We start from the raw sequence: 20436 nt of genomic DNA, 5'->3' as shown, positions 1-20436 counted from the left end.
GAAGGCCCTGAAAATCATGAAAGACCCCACACTCCCAAGCCATAGTCTATTTTCTCTGCTACCACACGACAACAGGTACCTGTGCATGAAGTCTGACAACAACAGGCTCTTGAACAGCTTCTATCCTGAAGCAATACAACTGATAAATAAATACACAGACTGAGCTGACCTTGTATATTTATACAATTTTAGTCAATTAGCAGACATTCTTATTCAGAGCAACTTAGAGTAGTTAGTGCATACATTTTCCCCGCACCCTCCCTCCCGCCCGACTAGCATCACTACTCTGGACAGTTCTGACTTAGAATATGTGGACAAGTACAAATTCTTAGGTGTCTGGTTAGACTGTAAACTCTCCTTCCAGACTCACATTAAGCATCTCCAATCCAAAATTAAATCTAGAATCGGCTTCCTATTTCACAACAAAGCCTCCTTCACTCATGCTGCCAAACATACCCTCGTAAAACTGACTATCCTGCCGATCATTGATTACAGCAATGTAATTTACAAAATAGCCTCCAACACTCTACTCAGCAAACTGGATGTAGTCTATCACAGTGCCATTCGTTTTGTCAGCAAAGCCCCATATACTACCCACTACTGCGACCTGTATGCTCTCGTTGACTGACTATGCTCGCTACATATTCGTCGCCAAACCCACTGGCTCCAGGTCATCTATAAGTCTTTTTGGCCGCCTTTCCTTTCAGTTCTCTGCTGCCAATGACTGGAACAAATTGCAAAAATCACTGAAGCTGGAATCTTATATCTCCCTCTCTAACTTTAAGCATCAGCTGTCAGAACAGCTTACCGATCACTGCACCTGTACACAGCCAATCTGTAAATAGCACACCCAACTACCTCATCCCCATATTGTTATTTATCTTCTTGCTCTTTTGCACCCCAGTATCTCTACTTGCACATCATCATCATCTGCACATCTATCACTCCAGTGTTTATGCTAAATTGTAATTATTTCACCTCTATGGCCTATTTATTGCCATTCCTCCCTAATCTTCTACATTTGCACACGCTGTACATAGATTTTTCTATTGTGTTATTGACTGTATGTTTGTTTATGTGTAACTCTTTGTTGTTGTTTTTGTCGCACTGCTTTCCTTTATCTTGGTCAGGTCGCAGTTGTAAATGAGAACTTGTTCTCAACTGGCCTCCCTGGTTAAATAAAAAATAAAAAAATAAATACTGACTCTACACACCTGCACACCCACTCACCCACTCACATACAAGCTGCTGCTACTCTGTTTATCTTATATCCTAATGCCAAGTCACCTTACCCTATAAGCATTTTGTTTCCCTGCACATGTAAATATAGTATTGGAACTTACTTTTTAAATACTTCTTGCATATAGCATGCTTACTTACTTACTTTATTGTGTATTTCATATAGCTTATTCTTATTTTTCATGTGTTTTGTTCTAGTGATACATTTTTGTTGATTATTGCATTGTTGGGTTTTGAGTTTTTAAGAAAAGCATTTCTCTATACTTGTGAATGTGACATTAAAATGTGAAACTTGTCTTGCCAAGTCCTGGTGGTGACAATGACCATAGGAGTTAGGAAGACAGCACAAACAGATCTCAGGCTAGGCTATAAAAGATCTCAGATAATGAGCGCTCTTCTCCCAGCCCTCAGCCATTGTAAACCTTGGGAGATTTGAGAGAGAGGGAGGCTTTGTCCCCGGCTCAGCGCTGCCACTGTTTACACAGGAAGAAGTGAGGAATGGCCCTCAGGGCAGAGCCCAGATCAGGCGTGCCTCTTTGCCACATTTGCATGACTGGACAGTTTAGGAAAATGTATGAAGAGGCAGTGATAACCAGGGGGAAAAAGTTGTGTTTAGTTAGCATCAACTAACATCATATTTTTTCCATTTGTTCCTGATATTTAGTCATTTACAGCTACCTAAAACACTTGGGACTTGCTTGTGTAAAACTTCAACTAATGGGGGATGTCAGTATGTGTTAAGGATGATTTGGTGTCAGCATGGGACCAGACTGAATCAACACATGTATGAAGAACCAAGGGTTAGTTAGTGTAATCTCAGGTCAGCTGCAGTAACAGGGAACACATAGAAGTATGTCTCTCAAGGAAGAGAGGAAAGAGGTCGGTCAGAGCAGAAAAAGTACAAAGGACCTCAACAAAACTGCTGTTTCCTGAGCCCTTGTGGAAGATACAGTTGAAGTCGGAAGTTTACATACACTTAGGTTGGAGTCATTAAAACTGTTTTTAACCACTCCACAAACGTCTTGTTATCAACTATAGTTTTGGCAAGTAGGTTAGGACATCTACTTTGTGCATGACACAAGTCATTTCTCCAACAATTGTTTACAGACAGATTATTTCACTTATAATTCACTGTATCACAATTCCAGTGAGTCAGAAGTTTACATACACTAAGTTGACTGTGCCTTTAAACAGCTTGGAAAATTCCAGAAAGTTATGTCATGGCTTTAGAAGCTTCTGATGGGCTAATTGACATCATTTGAGTCAATTGGAGGTGTACCTGTGGATGTATTTCAAGGCCTACCTTCAAACTCAGTGCCTCTTTGCTTGACATCATGGGAAAATCAAAAGAAATCAGCCAAGACCTCAGAAAAACCATTGTAGTCTGGTTCATCCTTGGGAGCAATTTCCAAATGCCTGAACATACCACGTTCATCTGTACAAACAATAGTATGCAAGTATAAACTCCATGGGACCACACAGCCGTCATACCGCTCAGGAAGGAGAGGCGTTCTGTCTCCTAGAGATGAATGTACTTTGGTGCGAAAAGTGCAAATCAATCCCAGAACAACAGCAAAGGACCTTGTGAAGATGCTGGAGGAAACAGGTACAAAAGTATCTATATCCACAGTAAAACGAGTCCTATATCGAAATAACCTGAAAGGCTGCTCAGCAAGAAAGAAGCCACTGCTCCAAAACCACCATAGAAAAGCCAGACTACGGCTTGCAAATGTACATGGGGAACAAAGATCGTACTTTTTGGAGAAATGTCCTCTGGTCTAACTGTTTGGCCATTGTTATGTTTGGAGGAAAAAGGGGGAGGCTTGTAAGCCGAAGAACACCTTCCCAACCGTGAAGCACGGGGGTGGCAGCATCATGTTGTGGGTGTGCTTTGCTGGAGGAGGGACTGGTGCACTTCACAAAATAGATGGCATTATGAGGAGGAAAATGATGTGGATATATTGAAGCATCATCTCAAGACATCAGTCAGGAAGTTAAAGCTTGGTCGCAAATGGCTCTTCCAAATGGACAATGACCCCAAGAATACTTCCAAAGATGTGGCAAAATGGCTTAAGGACAACAAATTCAAGGTATTGGAGTGGCCATCACAAAGCCTTGACCTCAATCCTATAGAAAATTTGTGGGCAGAACTGAAAAAGCATGTGTGAGCAAGGAGGCCTACAAACCTGACTCAGTTACACCAGCTCTGTCAGGAGGAATGGGCCAAAATTCCAATTTAAAGGCAATGCTTCCAAATACTAATTGAGTGTATGTAAATTTCTGACCCACTGGGAATGTGATGAAAGAAATAAAAGCTGAAATAAGTCATTCGCTCTACTATTATTCTGACACTTCACATTTTTAAAATAAAGTGGTGATCCTAACTGACCTAAGACAGGTCATTTTTATTTGGATTAAATGTCAGGAATTGTGAAAAACTGAGTTTAAATGTATTTGGCTAAGGTGTATGTAAACTTCCGACTTCAACTGTATATCCCCTACCTACTCCCCCCCCCCCCCCTCTTTCTCTTCCCGTCTCACTATCCCCGGTTCTCTGGTCTTAAGGCCAGCCTTAGTCTTATCTGGAGCGTCCAAGACGATGGCCTGTGGAGAAATGCTAGTGTTCATAGGAAGTGGAGGCAGTCTTCTGAGATTGGGTGGCAAAGCACTGATTAGTTATGGTTCTCTCCTTGTCTTCATGGTCCTGTCTGGAGGAAGGACTTCCTGAGCCATCCAATATTGAGAGAGATATATGAATCAACCCCATCAAGTAGTTTCTATGGCTCTTAGACTTGAGGTCACTGGCTGCATTCTGCACAGACAGCTTTTCTGTTGAGATTCTCTAATACTGTTTCTAGCAGTCTCCCATTCCACTACGGCTGCTTTGTGGGGTTACTAGGGCCACTGTGTTTGGCAGCTTGCTGTTGTGTTGGGCTACTCTGTAGGGCTTCCCTATTATGCCTAGCATGGAGATATTCTGTTAGGCCCAATGCCTGATGCACCGCTTTGGCATGCCAGAAGCAAACTGACAGGCTGGCTATCTGGCAGAGCCTGCTTGGAAAGAAAAGAGAGAGACAGGGAATGAGAAAGGGAAGGGAGGGAGGGACTGAGGGAGTGAGCGAGAGAAAAAAAAACAGTGTGTGAGACTGCGCTCAGGAGACACTGTCACAGTGTTTTTGACAGTGTTTTGGAGCACTAGGGATATCACTGGGACATTAGAGAAGACAAAGTCCATAAGGAGCACATGGTACGTACTACAGGAAAGCTTTTGAACAATCTACTGAAGGAAAGCCTTTTGTATAGCATAGCAACATGGCTTTTTTTTACCAGGTGTTTCCTGTTAGCCAGAGGTGTCTTACTAGAGAGTGACTTGTTTCCGCAGTGCTGATAGACTGTAGCTCTGTGTAGACTAAATAAGTTATTAGCTGATAATACTGTGTTAGTACACAAGACATGGGATTTAGTAGCACAGAGAAGATTACTGTTGTTGAGTCTGGCCTCTTTTAATTTGAGGATTTAAGAGGCGGTTGTTCTGTTTAGTTTGTTGACGTTAATAGGTTTTAGTATGCTCCCGTCTGTGTGTGTGTGTGTGTGTGTGTGTGTGTGTGTGTGTGTGTGTGTTTGTGTGTTCATGTGTGTTCCTTGCGAAGTTTATTTATCTTTGTCTAGTATTTCATTTCACTCCAGATACTAACTTATACATACGAACAACAAATTACAGACACACACAAACAATGACAACATCTCATCTGCCCAGACCCGCATGCTCACACCCCCATCCCTAGTGCCTGCATTACTGTTTGCCACTTGGCCTTAAATTGTATCAATTTGTTTTTCCTCATGCTATTTCAATATTTCAATAATAAATCATTTGATTTTTCCGTCGTGTTAATAATGGCGGATTGATTGATTTCTACTTTTTTTAGTATACGTTTTTTCAAGATGAGTGACGAGAAGAGAATCACCCAGCCCATTGGGTATCTCACTACACCCCCATAAGTTTCTACGTATTCCAGTAGCTTCCAGTAGCTAGGCTGATTAGTGTGTTCACCTCCTGGCTCACGTGTATGTGTTGTGTGTCTGGGTGAGTGTGTTTCTTTGATGATTTATAGAAAGGGGCTTGTTTTGGGTGTTATTAAATCATTAAGAGTCTATTGACCCACCGGTGCGTTAATCTAAGTAACATAATAAAAAAATCCCCATCACAATCCGTCAGTTTAAGCTAGAGATATCAATTTCTTTTGCATGGGCTGCGTCTCAATCCGCCTCATGTCGGCCTAAGTCGGCCTTCCGCATCTGAGGTGGAAGGTGGCCGAGCTACACCGGTGTTTGTCAGACCATGAGACATCCCGAAAATCGGTCTTCTCACAAAACGTCTGTCGAGTCCGAACGGTTTGGCCTACACTCTATGGAAAGATGGGGTTCTCCATTTTGCTCTACTACCCCCACAAGTGTCACAGACTCGTCTGAAGATAACCTATACAAATGAATAGAAGTATGGACGTAGTTTTGTGCCAACAAAAATAAGGGGTTAAATATGTGTAGAAAAAATATATATACTACATTTCCTTAGCTCTCTTAATGTATACCTCCTCCATATATGACAGACACTTCAGAACCTTATTCCTTATGATTTATGATATTTTTTGCCATTTATGAATGCGTTTCTATGGGCTATAGTAGTAAACGTCTTAAACTTTTAGAGGTTTAATGGGTGCAGGTAGCAAACGGATGAGATAAGGAGTTTGTGTGTGTGGTCATGGTGTGTGTGGTCATAGTGTTTGTGATCATGGGCTGTGTGGTCATGTGTCTGTTTGTGGTAAGGGACCGTTTAGTTGAGTTGTTTTTGTCGACCTCTCTCTCTCCCTCTGGTTCTGTGTAGTCAGTCATCTGTTCTATCATTATTAGGTTACGTCAACACCAAACACAGCCAGTCATAGCATGCCCAGAAAGGCTGACACCCAGGCAACGGTATGTGTCAGCCTTTTCATACGCTTTCAGTTTGAAGTTCTGGCCTGCCCCGCACACAGTATCATAACCCACAGCGCACAGTATCATAACCCACAGCACACAGTATCATAACCCACAGCACACAGTATCATAACCCACAGCACACAGTACCATAACCCACAGCACACAGTACCATAACCCACAGCACACAGTATCATAACCCACAGCACACAGTATCATAACCCACAGCACACAGTATCATAACCCACAGCACACAGTATCATAACCCACAGCACACAGTATCATAACCCACAGCACACAGTATCATAACCCACAGCACACAGTATCATAACCCACAGCACACAGTATCATAACCCACAGCACACAGTATCATAACCCACAGCACACAGTATCATAACCCACAGCACACAGTATCATTACCCACAGCACACAGTATCATTACCCACAGCACACAGTATCATAACCCACAGCACACAGTATGTGTGTGTGTGTGTCTCTCTCTCACACACACACACCTGCTATGTGTGGTCTGCAGTGTGCGTGTGTACATTCAACAGATGAGTTGGTCAGGTTCTACTGACATATGACAGTGCAGTTGGTTGAGAATGTGTCATATAGCCCGAAGATAAAGAGTTTAAAGGTACCTTCAAGCAAAACCATATCCCCATTAGACACCTTGCTTCCTGGTGAATTTCCAGCTCAGCTTGTCTTTTGTTGTGGGTAACAAGTCTGTCTGCTGATAAGAAGAAAGTGACTCCCTGGAAAAACAAATCATTCTATGGAGGGGTTGAGTTCCATGGTAGACCATTGCACCCCAATACACATCAAGTGCCACAGTGCTTATTGAAGAAGTAATACCTTAGGCAATGACGGGCAAATAAGTTATCAGGTTTTAATGGGGAGGTTCCAGCCAGGGGCTCTGTATCCTGGGACTCTCCTCTCACCATCTGCCTAGATACAGATACTGATAAAGAACAGTAGCCCTGGTCCGCTGCCACCCACACCACCCTCCCTTTGATCCTGCTACTACTGGAATAAGTGGGCACTTATCTAAGCCTCTGGCCCTAACCATGTCCCTTACACAAATACCTTGTTGTTATTCATCTGTACATAAAAGTGATTCAGTTTTTTAACACTAATGATACAAGCTGTTGAATTGATTACCTATTTCTGCCACGTGTGCATGCATTTACACACACAAGCACCCATGCACACACATACCCATGCACACACACACACAAATACACACACAAATACACACACAAATACACACACACACACACACACACTACATTATCTGTCAATATGATAGCAAAAGGCTGGCTGGCTGGCTGGGTTCCTCCAGGGCCCACACTCAGCCTGTACCAATCCTGCTAGTTTATTTCTGTTAAGCAAAACAAAAGGGTCCAAAATAACAACAACGACAGGCTAAAAATAGAACCCGGCGCGTCTGTTGTCACCAGTTGCCCAACCTCCTAGGCCCTGCTGTGAAGGCCAGTGGTTCTTAGGGGGTGAGGGAGTCCGTGTGAGGTCTTGGAAAAGGTGGCCTATTATTCTACAAATGTGTAGTCTCAGTGCTTGTCTAAGCTGCTGACTCTGAATGTTAATTGCATTGAGGTCCATTGTTGTGTGGACATAGTAACGTTATGGTCAGCTAGGTTATTGGGAATAGGCTTTAGGAAGTAGAATTGGGATTTCCAGGTCTCATCATTTCAGTGACGCAGGGAAATAAACCACTTTTTTATTTCCATGGTATTGTGAGGTACTATAGTAAGAAACTAGACAAGGGGCCTTTGAAGTTGACTCAAGCCCCAGTTTTCCCAAGCAGCATTGATATGACTGTAGGAACATATACTTAGTGGATCTCCAGATCGTGACTATAACTAATAGACCTAGATAATATCCAACTCCTCAGTCTCCTGCGTCCCTCACTGAGCCAAACACCACTTCATGCTTCCTTTTGTCCGTTTCCTCCATTTACCATGGAGACAATGCAGGAAGCTATTGGTTGCCAGGCGATTAAGCCTCCATCCCAGAAACCTCCCTCCCCCGCTACTCTGGTTAGTACGGTCCACTGGGCTGAGGACGGTCGCCGGGGAGATCAGAGGTGTGAGAATTCATTCCAGGGAAGCAATCGGGGATGTTGGTGGTATATGGGTTGGTATAAGCCTTCTTTTTATGGCTTGCCAGTAGATTCCGGAATTCACCAGTCCAGCACTGGGGTACCTCATCTCAGAAACCTCTGAGTGAACTATACTGAACAAAAATATAAACACAAAATGCAACAATTTCAAATATTTTACTGAGTTACAGTTCATTTGAGGAAATCAGTCAATTTAAATAAATTCCTTAGGCCCTAATCTATGAATTTTACATGACTACCAAATTTTCTAAAATAATGTTGGAGGTGGCTTATGGTAGAGAAATTAACAGAAATTATCTGGCAACAGCGCTGGTGGACATTCCTGCAGTCAGCATGCCAATTGCATGCTCCCTCAAAACTTGAGACATCAGTGGCATTGTGTTGTGTGACAAAACTGCACATTTTAGAGTGGCCTTTTATTTTCCCCATTGTGCACCTGTGCAAACATCATGCTGTTCAGCTTCTTGATATACCACACCTGTCAGGTGGATGGATTATCTTGGCAAAGGAGAAATGCTCACTAACAGTGATGTAAACAAATTTGTGCATTTGCAACATTTTTGAGAAATAAGATTTTTGTGCATATGCAACACTTCTGGGATCTTTTATTTTAGCTCATGGAACATGGGATCAACACTTTACATGTTGTGTTTATATTTTTGTTCAATGTAGCTATCCCTTTAAGGATAGTGTTTTTCATTGGACTTGAAATAGCCACCAAGTAACCTCTAGAGTGACCAAATGTCACATCTTACACAATGTCCCCAACTCCCTGCCTGCCTTGGAGTGACACAGGGTTGACGCAGTCCTGTCCAGTTTGTCACAGCACGTCTGTGAAGCATGTCATAGCAACTTGTCTGGGACAACCACACACACATTGCCCATGTCTCTCTCTCTCTCTCTCTCTCCCCTTTCTCTTTACTTCATCTCTGGCACACATACCTCCCTGCCTAAGTCTTCTACCCATCTGTTTCAGGTCTCCTTCCATCCTTCCCATTCTCATCATATCTCTCTCTCTCTCTCTCTCTCTCTCTCTGTCCAGGCTGTACCAGTGAAGCTGTCCCTGGATGCTTTGCTGCAGATGTCCAGTTGTCAGGTGCAGGACACCATGAGACGGCTGGGCTCCAACCCAGAGGAGTGCTCTCGACTCACCGTTGCCCTCTCCTGCCTGAAGAATGCTACTGAGATAGGTCAGTTACACCGTTCTGTTACACCATTCTGTCATTAATAACAGTGCTTATTGATGCTGTGTGCTCTGTAGTTTAGTACTATTTGTAACTCTGACCTCTGCTTTAGGTGGGGACATCAGGGAAGACACAGGAACCTTGATAACAGAGTCGCCCCGCCGTGACAGTAACACATTACCTCCTCTGGACCGTCGCCCCTCCACCCCCGCCACACTACCCTGTGGCCCCATCCTCAGTCCCCACACCCACGCCCGTTCTGTCTCTGTGACTGTTGTACCCTGTGTGGACGATACGGGGCATAAAGTCTACACAGGCGACATGACGGACACCTTCCCCTCCTCGCCGCTGCTCCTCTCCAATTTCCCTCCCTCCAAGAGACGCACCAAGCACCCCCCACACGCGCCCCCACCCCCCTCCCGAATGCTGCTGCAGCTCCCCTTCAACATCACCCTCACACGCAGCAAGAGCCACGAGTCACAGCTAGCCAATCGCATAGAAGAACCAGTGCCCAACAACAAGTGGGTGTTTCTCTAGTCTGTCTTCTGAAATTAATTAAGGCAGCTATTTTGTGTTTTCTCTGTTGAATATGAGTGGCCATTTTCATCGCAAGTGTGGGTGTTTGAGTCAAAACCTATGGAATGAGTTGGTTTCTGTGTGAATGATGTGTCCGTTCTCTGAGTGACCCACACAGCTAGCCCTCTCTCTGCAGGAGGGGGAAGAAGAACAAGCTGCTCCTGAACGTGCACATCAACAGTAGCAGTGGGAACGGGTGTGAAGACTCCGCCTGCACCCCTGGTCCGGCCACCACCCCCTACACCCTCCCAGGCACCCCCACGCTGCTCGAACGTGAGACCTGCTGCCCCAGTGGAACCTGGGAACTCTGCCGTTCTGCGTTTCCCTTTCTCTCTTTTCCTCCCTTTCTGTTTCCCTCATACTCGATTAGAACTCCATCACTTTTCTCCTGTCTTTTTTTCTCCCACTCTTTTTTTTCTCTCTCTCTCTTCCCCCACCTCCCTCCTGTCCTCTGTTCCCCTTTGTCTAGCTCCTCTCACACTCCCTCACTCTCATTTCCTTCCAGATAACCTGGCATTGCACCGGGGGTCTCCACAGATAATGAGGAGAGATATCGGCCTCTCTGTAACACACAGGTAGGACACATCATCACCATACTTACGTATCTATTATTTAAACCTTAGAGGCCCTCTGGGTCTCAGTGGGGTCGGTTGAAGTCGGAAGTTTACAGACACATTAGCCAAATATATTTCAACTCAGTTTTTCACAATTCCTGACATTTCATCTTAGTAAAAAATCCCTGTCTTCGGTCAGTTAAGATCACTACTTTATTTTAAGAATGTGAAATGTCAGAATAATAGTAGAGAGAGCTTTTATTTCTTTCATCGCATTCCCAGTGGGTCAGAAGTTTACATGCACCCAATTAGAATTTGGTAGCATTTCCTTTAAATTGTTTAACTTAGGTCAAACGTTTCGGGTAGCCTTCCACACGCTTCCCACAATAAATTGGGTGTAACGGATTTCCTCCTCTTCGTCTGAGGAGTAAGGATCGGACCAAAGCACAGCGTGGTAAGTGTTCATGATGAATTTTTTTTTTTTTTTTTTTTTTTTTTGAATTTTACCCCTTTTTTTCCCCAATTTCGTAGTATCCAATTGTTGTAGTAGCTACTATCTTGTCTCATCGCTACAACTCCCGTACGGGCTCGGGAGAGACGAAGGTTGAAAGTCATGCGTCCGATACACAACCAACCAAGCCGCTGCTTCTTTAACACAGCGCACATCCAACCCGGAAGCCAGCCGCACCAATGCGCCGGAGGAAACACTGTGCACCTGGCCACCTTGGCTAGCGTACACTGCGCCCAGCCCGCCACAGGAGTCGCTGGTGCGCGATGAGACAACCCCTACCGACCAAGCCCTCCCTAACCCGGGCGACGCTAGGCCAATTGAGCGTCGCCCCACATGGAACCTCTTTAATTAAAGAAAGCACTGAATCAAACCGATAACGTGAATTTACCGAAACAGTACCATGTGGCCCAAACACTCACATGGAAACAAACACCCACAAACCAAAAGTAAAACCCAGGCTACCTAAGTATGATTCTCAATCAGAGACAACTAATGACACCTGCCTCTGATTGAGAACCATACTAGGCCGAACACAAAAACCAACATAGAAAAACCAACATAGACTGCCCACCCCAACTCATGCCCTGACAATACTAAAACAAAGAATAAAATAACAGAACTATGGTCAGAACGTGACATTGGGTGAATTTTGGCCCATTCCTCCTGACAGAGCTGGTGTAACTGAGTCAGGATTGTAAGGCCTCCTTGCTCGCACATGCTTTTTCAATTCTGCCCACAAATGTTCTATAGGATTGAGGTCAGGGGCTTTTGGATTGCCACTCCAATACCTTGACTTTGTTGTCCTTAAGCCATTTTGCCACAACTTTGGAAGTATGCTTGGGGTCATTGTCCATTTGGAAGAGCCATTTGCAACCAAGCTTTAACTGATGTCTTGAGATGTTGCTTCAATATATCCACATCATTTTCCTACCTCATGATGCCATCTATTTCGTAAAGTGCACCGCCCCACGGACCTCCCGGTCGCGGCCGGTTACGACAGAGCCTGGGCGCGAACCCAGGACTCTGATGGCACAGCTGGCGCTGCAGTACAGCGCCCTTAACCACTGCGCCACCCAGGAGGCCCCCGTTCATGATGATTTTAATTAAAGAAAGCACTGAATCAAACCGATAACGTGAATTTACCGAAACAGTACCATGTGGCCCAAACACTCACACGGAAACAAACACCCACAAACCAAAAGTAAAACCCAGGCTACCTAAGTATGATTCTCAATCAGAGACAACTAATGACACCTGCCTCTGATTGAGAACCATACTAGGCCGAACACAAAAACCAACATAGAAAAACCAACATAGACTGCCCACCCCAACTCATGCCCTGACAATACTAAAACAAAGAATAAAATAACAGAACTATGGTCAGAACGTGACATTGGGTGAATTTTGGCCCATTCCTCCTGACAGAGCTGGTGTAACTGAGTCAGGATTGTAAGGCCTCCTTGCTCGCACATGCTTTTTCAATTCTGCCCACAAATGTTCTATAGGATTGAGGTCAGGGGCTTTTGGATTGCCACTCCAATACCTTGACTTTGTTGTCCTTAAGCCATTTTGCCACAACTTTGGAAGTATGCTTGGGGTCATTGTCCATTTGGAAGAGCCATTTGCGACCAAGCTTTAACTGATGTCTTGAGATGTTGCTTCAATATATCCACATCATTTTCCTACCTCATGATTCCATCTATTTCGTAAAGTGCACCAATCCCTCTTGCAGCAAAGCACCCACACAACATGATGCTGCCACCCCCATGCTTCAAGGTTGGGATGGTGTTCTTTGGCTTGCTTGCATGCCTCCCCCTTTTTCCTCCAATCATAACGATGGTCATTATTGCCAAAAAGTTTTATTATTGTTTCATCAGACCAGAGGACATTTCTCCAAAAAGTACGATCTTTGTCCCCATGTACATTTGCAAACCGTAGTCTGGCTTTTTTTATGGAGGTTTTGGAGCAGTGGCTTCTTCCTTGCCGAGCGGCCTTTTAGGTTATGTCGATATAGGACTTGTTTTACTGTAGATATAGATACTTTTGCACCTGTTTCCTCCAGCACCTTCACAAGGTCCTTTGCTGTTGTTCTGGGATTGATTTGCACTTTTCTCACCAAAGTACGTTCATCTCTAGGTGACAGAACGCGTCTCCTTCCTGAGTGGTATGATGGCTGCGTGGTCCCATGGTGTTTATACTTGCGTGTGTCACGTTCTGACCTTAGTTCTTTTGTTATGTCTTTGTTTTAGTATGGTCAGGGCATGAGTTGGGTGGGTTGTCTATGTTCCTTTTTCTATGTGGTGTTTTTGTGTTTGGCCTAGTATGGTTCTCAATCAGAGGCAGGTGTCGTTAGTTGTCTCTGATTGAGAGTCATAGTTAGGTAGCCTTTTCCCACCTGTGTGGTGTGGGTGATTCTTTTCTGTTTCAGTGTTTGCACCATTCGGGACTGGTTCGGTTTTCATTTTGTTTCTCTTGTTCTTTTTGTATTCTGTATTCATTCTCATTTAAATGACATTATGGATACATACCACGCTGCATTTTGGTCCTCCGATCCTTCCTACTACTCCTCAGAAGAGGAAGAAGAAAGCCGTTACAGCGTGCTATTGTTTGTACAGATGAACGTGGTACCTTCAGGCATTTAGAAATTGCTCCCAACGATGAACCAGACTTGTGGAGGTCTACAATTTTTTTTCTGAGGTCTTGGCTGATTTCTTTTGATTTCCCCATGATGTCAAGTAAATAGGCACTGAGTTTGAAGGTAGGCCTTGAAATACATCCACAGGTACACCTCCAATTGACTCAAATTATGTCAATTAGCCTATCAGAAGCTTCTAAAGCCATGACAGTTTTCTGGAATTTTCCAAGCTGTTTAAAGGCACAGTCAACTTAGTGTATGAAAACATCTGACCCACTGGAATTGTGATACAGTGAGTTATAAGTGAAATAATCTGTCTGTAAACAATTATTGGAAAAATTCCTAACCGACTTGCTAAAACTATAGTTTGCTAACAAGAAATTTGTGGAGTGGTTGAAAAACTAGTTTTAATGACTCAAACCTAAAGTATATGTAAACTTCTGACTTCAACTGTATGGTGATGGGATTTGTGAAAAAAAAAATACATTCCTGGTTTTTAGCTCAGCTTCCTAGCTTGGCACAGACCCCAAACATTTCTTGCATTGGTCTGGTGGGAATGGCGCCTCAAGAATCTGAGAATTTGAGTTATGCAGACGCTCAGTCAGACCCAGTGTTTATCTGACTGGAAAGTGTGTATTTATTCATTTTGATCTTGCGTAAAAGTTTGGGGAAAAGAGATAACAGATTCCAATGAAAACCATTTGGGATCTGGCAGAATTACAACACATAAACTTATCTGGGACAGTTTGTCCACTACAGTAGGCAACTCCAACATTAGAAGTTGTGAAAATATATTAATATTATGCTTCTCTCTCTCCTTCTAAGGTTTTCAACCAAATCCTGGCTCTCACAGACATGCCAGGTGTGTCATAAGAACATGATGTTTGGTGTTAAGTGCAAACACTGCAAGTAAGAAGAAGCCTTCTATGTGGTGCATTCAGAAAGTATTCAGACCCGATGACTATTTCCACATTTTGTTACGTTACAGCATTATTCTAAAATGTATTAAATTAAATGTTTTCCTCATCAATTTACACACAATACCCCATAATGACAAAGTGAAAACAAGTTTTTAGAAATGTTTTCAAATTTTATAAAAAGTCAGGAACACAGTGGCCTCCATCATTCTTAAATGTAAGAACCTTTCAGAAGGACAACCATCTCTGCAGCACTCCTCTCTGTAGTGTGGCCAGGCGGAAGCCACTCCTCAGTAAAAGGCACATGACAGCCCACTTGGAATTTGCCAAAAGAGAAACAAGATTCTCTGGTGTGATGAAAACAAGAAGTCTTTGGCCTGAATGCCAAACATCACGTCTGGAGGAAACCTGGCGCCATCCCTAAGGTGGAGCATGGTGGTGGCAGCATCATGCAGTGGGGATGTTTTTCAGCGGCAGGGACTGGGAAACAAGTCAGGATTGAGGGATAGATGAATGGAGCAAAGTTCATAGATAACCTTGATGAAACCTGCTCCAGAGCGCTCAGGACCTCTAACTGGAGCGAATGTTCACCTTCCAACAGGACAACGACCCTAAGCACACAGCCAAGACAAAGGAGTGGCTGCGAGACAAGTCTTTGAATGTTCTTGAGTGGCCCAGCCAGAGGCCGGACTTGAACCTGATCGAACATCTCTGGAGAGACCTGAAAATAGCTGTGTAGCAACGCTCCCCATCAAACCTGACAGAGCTTGAGAGGATTTGCAGAGAAGAATGGGAGAAACTCCCCAAGCACAGGTGTGCCAAGCTTGTAGTGTCATACCCAACAAGACGCTGTAATCGCTGCCAAAGGTGTTTCAACAAAGTACTAAGAAAAGGGTCTGAATACTTATGTAAATGTGATATTTCCATTTTTATAAAAAACAGTTTTTGCTGTGTCATTATGGGCTATTGTGTGTAGATTGGGGGGGGGGGGGGGGGGCACAACGATTTAATCAATTTTAGAATAATACTGTAGCGTAACAAAATGTGGAAAATGTCAAGGGGTCGGAATACTCTCCGAATGCACTGTACATCTCCGCTTTCATTTGTTCACAAGTCACTCTGCTCCTCTGCTAACTACTGTCTCCTCTGCTTCCAGGTTAAAGTGCCATAACAAATGTACCAAAGAAGCCCTTCCCTGCAGGATATCTTTTCTTCCACGTAAGCCCTGGTCCATTCCTGCATACAAAACGGCAAAAAATGCACAATGTAATGATCTTTTTCCCGATACATCCCAAGAATGTCAATTTAGTACTGAATCATTGTTCTCCTATTTTTCAGTCCCGCAAATCCGCCGGGCAGAATCTGTACCATCCGATATCAATAATCAAATTGACCGCACGGCAGAGTTACCAATCCAGTTTGGCACTTTACCTAAGGTGCTAACCAAAAAGGTAGAAAAAAGTGTTTTAGCATGTGTATGTGTATTAATAGTAATATCACCATACATGGAACCTCTAATTTGTCCTGAACCTTAATTTATGAAACCTTTCTGTTGAAAACCCTCTTTCAGGACAACCCTCCCATGCTGAGCCAGATGGATTCCAGCAGTAACCCCTCCTCCACCACTTCCTCTACACCCTCCTCGCCCACCCCCTTCCAGCAGAGCAACCCCCCCAGCGTCACCGCCACACCGCCCCCCAATCCCTCGCCCGGACCCCAGGGGCCCAGAGACAGCCGATTCCACTTCCCAGGTCCTCACAATGACAGGCCCTTACAGGCCCAAGCGCTCTCTACAGGCCCAAGCGCTCTCTACAGGCCCAAGCGCTCTTTACAGGCCCAAGCACTCTCTAGATTCCTTCCCTGTTCCACTAACATTTCACTCCAAAGCAGCACTTCTCCAGTATCTCTCACAGGCATCCACCCCAAAGACTCTAGATTCCTACTGTGTTCATCTCAATCACAACACTTAACTCCAAATCTACCCTAAGCCAGTAATAGCACATCTCTAATCATATTCCTGATTACACTTTATTTGCTATTTTACCACTAATCATATATATATCCTATTATAACATCTTAACTGCTTGTGGCTTATCTAACCCAATCATATCGCTCTCTCCTCTCTATTTTCCTCTGGTGGTTGTTAACACCGCTCCCTCCCTGTGTGTCCTGTAGTCCTGCCCAACTAGTACAGTACCATCCCCTTATCATGTTCCCTCTCTCCCCATGTTGCTTTGCTGCAGTGGCTTACTATGACTCATGCTATGTTGTGGGAGGGGTCATGGGGGGTTGGTGTCACCTTGGGCACTGCTGCAATGGCATGTTGTCGTCTGCCACTGTAGTTTATGCCAAGCTTATAGCAGAGCCATCATATTACATGCGGATAGCTTTGGCTTTTATAATGCATACCATCTGTAGACAAAGAGGTGAACTGACTGTGCTGCTTGGCGCTGTGCATGGTTTGACAGAGTTAGAGGCAGCCATCACAATTTAGAGAATATATGCTCTGAAGTGCAGTGAAGATAGATTGGCTTAGTCACAATAGTTTTGAACATCCTCATTGTCCCACACACAGACGTTTCCTCTTCACCGTATCCTGTTGGACTAGACTCTGAAGGCCACCATGGCACTGGGTAAGAGACAACAGCTTTAAATGACAAAGTCACTGTAGAGTCCGAGTAAAGATAATTTAAAATGCTGTGGTTTTTCCCCCACATTGTCTACTGTAAGTCCACCATAGTTACCATAGTTTCTACTAGACAGGGCTAGGTTAAAGTTAGGAACCCCTGTTTATGGTGATGCTTGTCCCAACAGAGACACACAGCAACTGGCCCAATCAGAACCTCCATCTCAGGGACAGGAAGGAGGATCGGTGAGTACCCAAAATCCCTAGCGGCAGGAATATAATAATGATACTAAATAATTATATTTGTAAAGCGCTTTTCATTATACAACAATAATCTCAAAGTGCATAATATTAAATAGAAAATAGAAATAGTTAAAAAAATAAAACAAATATGTACGGTGCATTCAGAAAGTATTCAGACCCCTAGACTTTTTCCACATTTTGTTAAATTACAGCCTTATTCTAAAATAGATTAAAAAAATGTAAAATCCTCATCAATCTACACACAATACCTCATAATGACAAAGTGTAAACAGTTTGAAATTGTATCAAATTTATTGAATCTAAAAAACAGAAATACCTTATTTACATAAGTATTCAGACCTTTTGCTATGAGACTCAAAATGTTGCTCAGGTGCATCCTGTTTCCATTGATCATCCTTGAGATATTTCTACAACTTGATTGGAGTCCATCTGTCAATATAAGATCCAACAGTTGACAGTGCATGCCGTAGAATTGTCCGAGAAGCTCCAAGACAGGATTGTATCGACATACAGATCTAGGGAAGGGTACCAAAAGATTTTTGCAGCCTTGAAGGTCCCCAAGAACACAGTGGCCTCCAACATTCTTAAATGGAAGAAGTTTGGAACCACCAAGACTCTTCTTAGAGCTGACCGCCCAGACAAACTGAGCAATTGGGGGAGAAGGGCCTTGGTCAGGGAGTGACCAAGAACTCGATGGTCACTCTGACAGAGCTCCAAAGTTCCTCTGTGGAGATGGGAGAATCTTCCGGAAGGACAACCATCTCTGCAGCTCTCCACGAATCAGGCCTTTATGGCAGAGTGGCTATACTGAAGCCACTCTTCAGTAAAAGGCACATGAGTTGGCGTTTGCCAAAAGGCTTCTAAAGGACTCTCAGACCATGAGAAACTAGATTCTCTGGTCTGATGACACCAAGATTGAACTTTTTGGCCTAAATGCCAAGCGTTACGTCTGGAGGAAACCTGGCACCATCCCTACGGTGGAGCATGGTGATGGCAGCATCATGCTGTGAGGATGTTTTTCAGCGGCAGGGACTGGGAGACAAGTCAAGATCGAGGGAAAGATGAACGGAGCAAAGTATAGAGAGATCTTTGATGAAAACCTGCTCCAGAGCGCTCAGGACCTCAGACTGGGAAGAAGGTTCACCTTCCAACAGGACAACGACCCTAAGCACACAGCCAAGACAACGAAGGAGTGGCTGCAGGACAAGTCTTTGAATGTCCTTGAGTGGCCCAGCCAGAGACCGGACTTGAACCCCGATCGAACATCTATGCAGAGACCTGAAAATAGTTGTGCAGTGACGCTCGCCATCCAACCTGACAGAGCTTGAGAGGATTTGCAGAGAAAAATGGGATAAACTCCCCAAATACAGGTGTGCCAAGCTTGTAGTGTCATACCCAAGAAGACTTGAGGCTGTAATCACTGCCAAAGGTGCTTCAACAAAGTACTGAGTAAAGGATCTGAATACTTATGTAAATGTATCTGTTTTTTATCATTAATACATTTGCAAACATTTAAAAAAAAAAAAACGTTTTTGCTTTGTCATTATGGGGTATTGTGTGTAGATTGATGAGGAAAACAAATTAATTTAATACATTTTAGAATAAGGTTGTAATGTAACAAAATGTGGATAAGTCAAGGGGTCTGAATACTTTCTGAATGCACTGTATATCTAACCATATCATGATAGCAACAAAGTCTAAGAGAAGGGTAGGCAGCTGAGGAGTCTTAAGGCTACAACAGTCTGAACAGCCTTCAGATTATCTGGGAGGGAGGTCCATAGGCATGGTGTACGGGAGGAAAAGGCACGGTCCCCCATTGTGTGGAGCCTGGTCCTGGGGGCATGGAGGAGTTTAGCGTGGCTTGAATGTAAGGGAGGTTCATGGGGGAGAGTAGGTCTGACAGGTAGGTGGGTCAGATGCCATTTAAGTTTTTTTAGACAAGGAGATGTTCAAATAAATGATTTGAGGAACTGGTAGCCAATGGAGATCAGCAAAGATGTGGATGATCTGGGCAGAATGTTTTGTTTGTCAGAATCCTTGCAGCACTCTTTTGGGTGAGCTGTAGTTTATTAATTGAATGTGCAGGCAGTCCCCCAAGTATTGTTTTCCCAAAATCAATTCTGGAGAAAATGAATGCATGCATTAGCTATTCTACGTCAGATGTGGTGAGAGGTGAAAGAGGTGACGTTTTACAGACGTGACTAAGGTGGGTATTGAAGGAGAGAGCATTGTTGAATTTCACACCCAAATTATTGAGGCGAGGGGGATGATGTGGCCAAGTATGGCAGGGCAGATGCTGCAGGGCGGATGCTGCAGGGCGGCATGTTGCTGTTGAGTTGGAGGAAGTTGTTCTGCATTCAATAATTTCCTTCTTCCAGACAGTTGGACAGTTGACAGAGCAGATGTTGTATAATGCGTTGTTTTAATGCGTTGCAGTGGAAATGGACACTGTGCTGTCTGAAGAGCTGGCCAAGTGGGGGCATGTAGAGCAGGAAGAGGATAGGTCCTAACACCTACCATTGCAGGCTATGATGGACTCCTCTGATCTTGCCTTACTGAGGGTGACGTACTGCTTGCAGTTAGAACGGAGGAGTTAAACCAGTTTAGGGCAGTCCCACAGATGGTAGTGTGCTGTCTGAGGTGCTGCACTAGAATGGTTTGATCTACTGTGTCAAAAGCAGCACTGAGGTCCAGAAGAACCAAGATGGTGGGGGATCCTGTATCTGCAGCAATGAGCAGGTCATTTACAACCTTCACCAGGGCTATCGCAGTACTGTGCATGGGCCTAAAGCCAGATTGGAGCGCTTCATAAAGAT

The 20436-nt window shown here is 44.0% G+C and overlaps 1 protein-coding gene across 3 annotated transcripts in view; it reads left to right on the top strand.

The window, feature by feature from the left end:
* Nucleotides 1-20436, top strand: part of LOC139385538 (kinase suppressor of Ras 1-like) — a 97206-nt gene that overhangs the window by 64616 nt on the left and 12154 nt on the right. For 2 of the 3 annotated variants that reach the window (XM_071130680.1, XM_071130681.1), the window contains 10 exons: nt 9396-9543; nt 9650-10058; nt 10250-10386; nt 10619-10688; nt 14639-14722; nt 15887-15948; nt 16069-16181; nt 16301-16481; nt 17306-17363; nt 17545-17602. In XM_071130680.1, coding sequence (XP_070986781.1) covers nt 9396-9543; nt 9650-10058; nt 10250-10386; nt 10619-10688; nt 14639-14722; nt 15887-15948; nt 16069-16181; nt 16301-16481; nt 17306-17363; nt 17545-17602 — 1320 coding nt within the window. Of the gene's footprint in view, nt 1-4347; nt 4487-9395; nt 9544-9649; nt 10059-10249; nt 10387-10618; nt 10689-14638; nt 14723-15886; nt 15949-16068; nt 16182-16300; nt 16482-17305; nt 17364-17544; nt 17603-20436 lie in introns of those variants that run through there. The other variant, XM_071130683.1, reaches the window with a different exon arrangement.

The sequence above is a fragment of the Oncorhynchus clarkii genome, chromosome 27 (assembly GCF_045791955.1).
Source record: "Oncorhynchus clarkii lewisi isolate Uvic-CL-2024 chromosome 27, UVic_Ocla_1.0, whole genome shotgun sequence".
NCBI lineage: Eukaryota > Metazoa > Chordata > Actinopteri > Salmoniformes > Salmonidae > Oncorhynchus > Oncorhynchus clarkii.
This window is presented reverse-complemented; position numbering and strand designations above follow the sequence as displayed.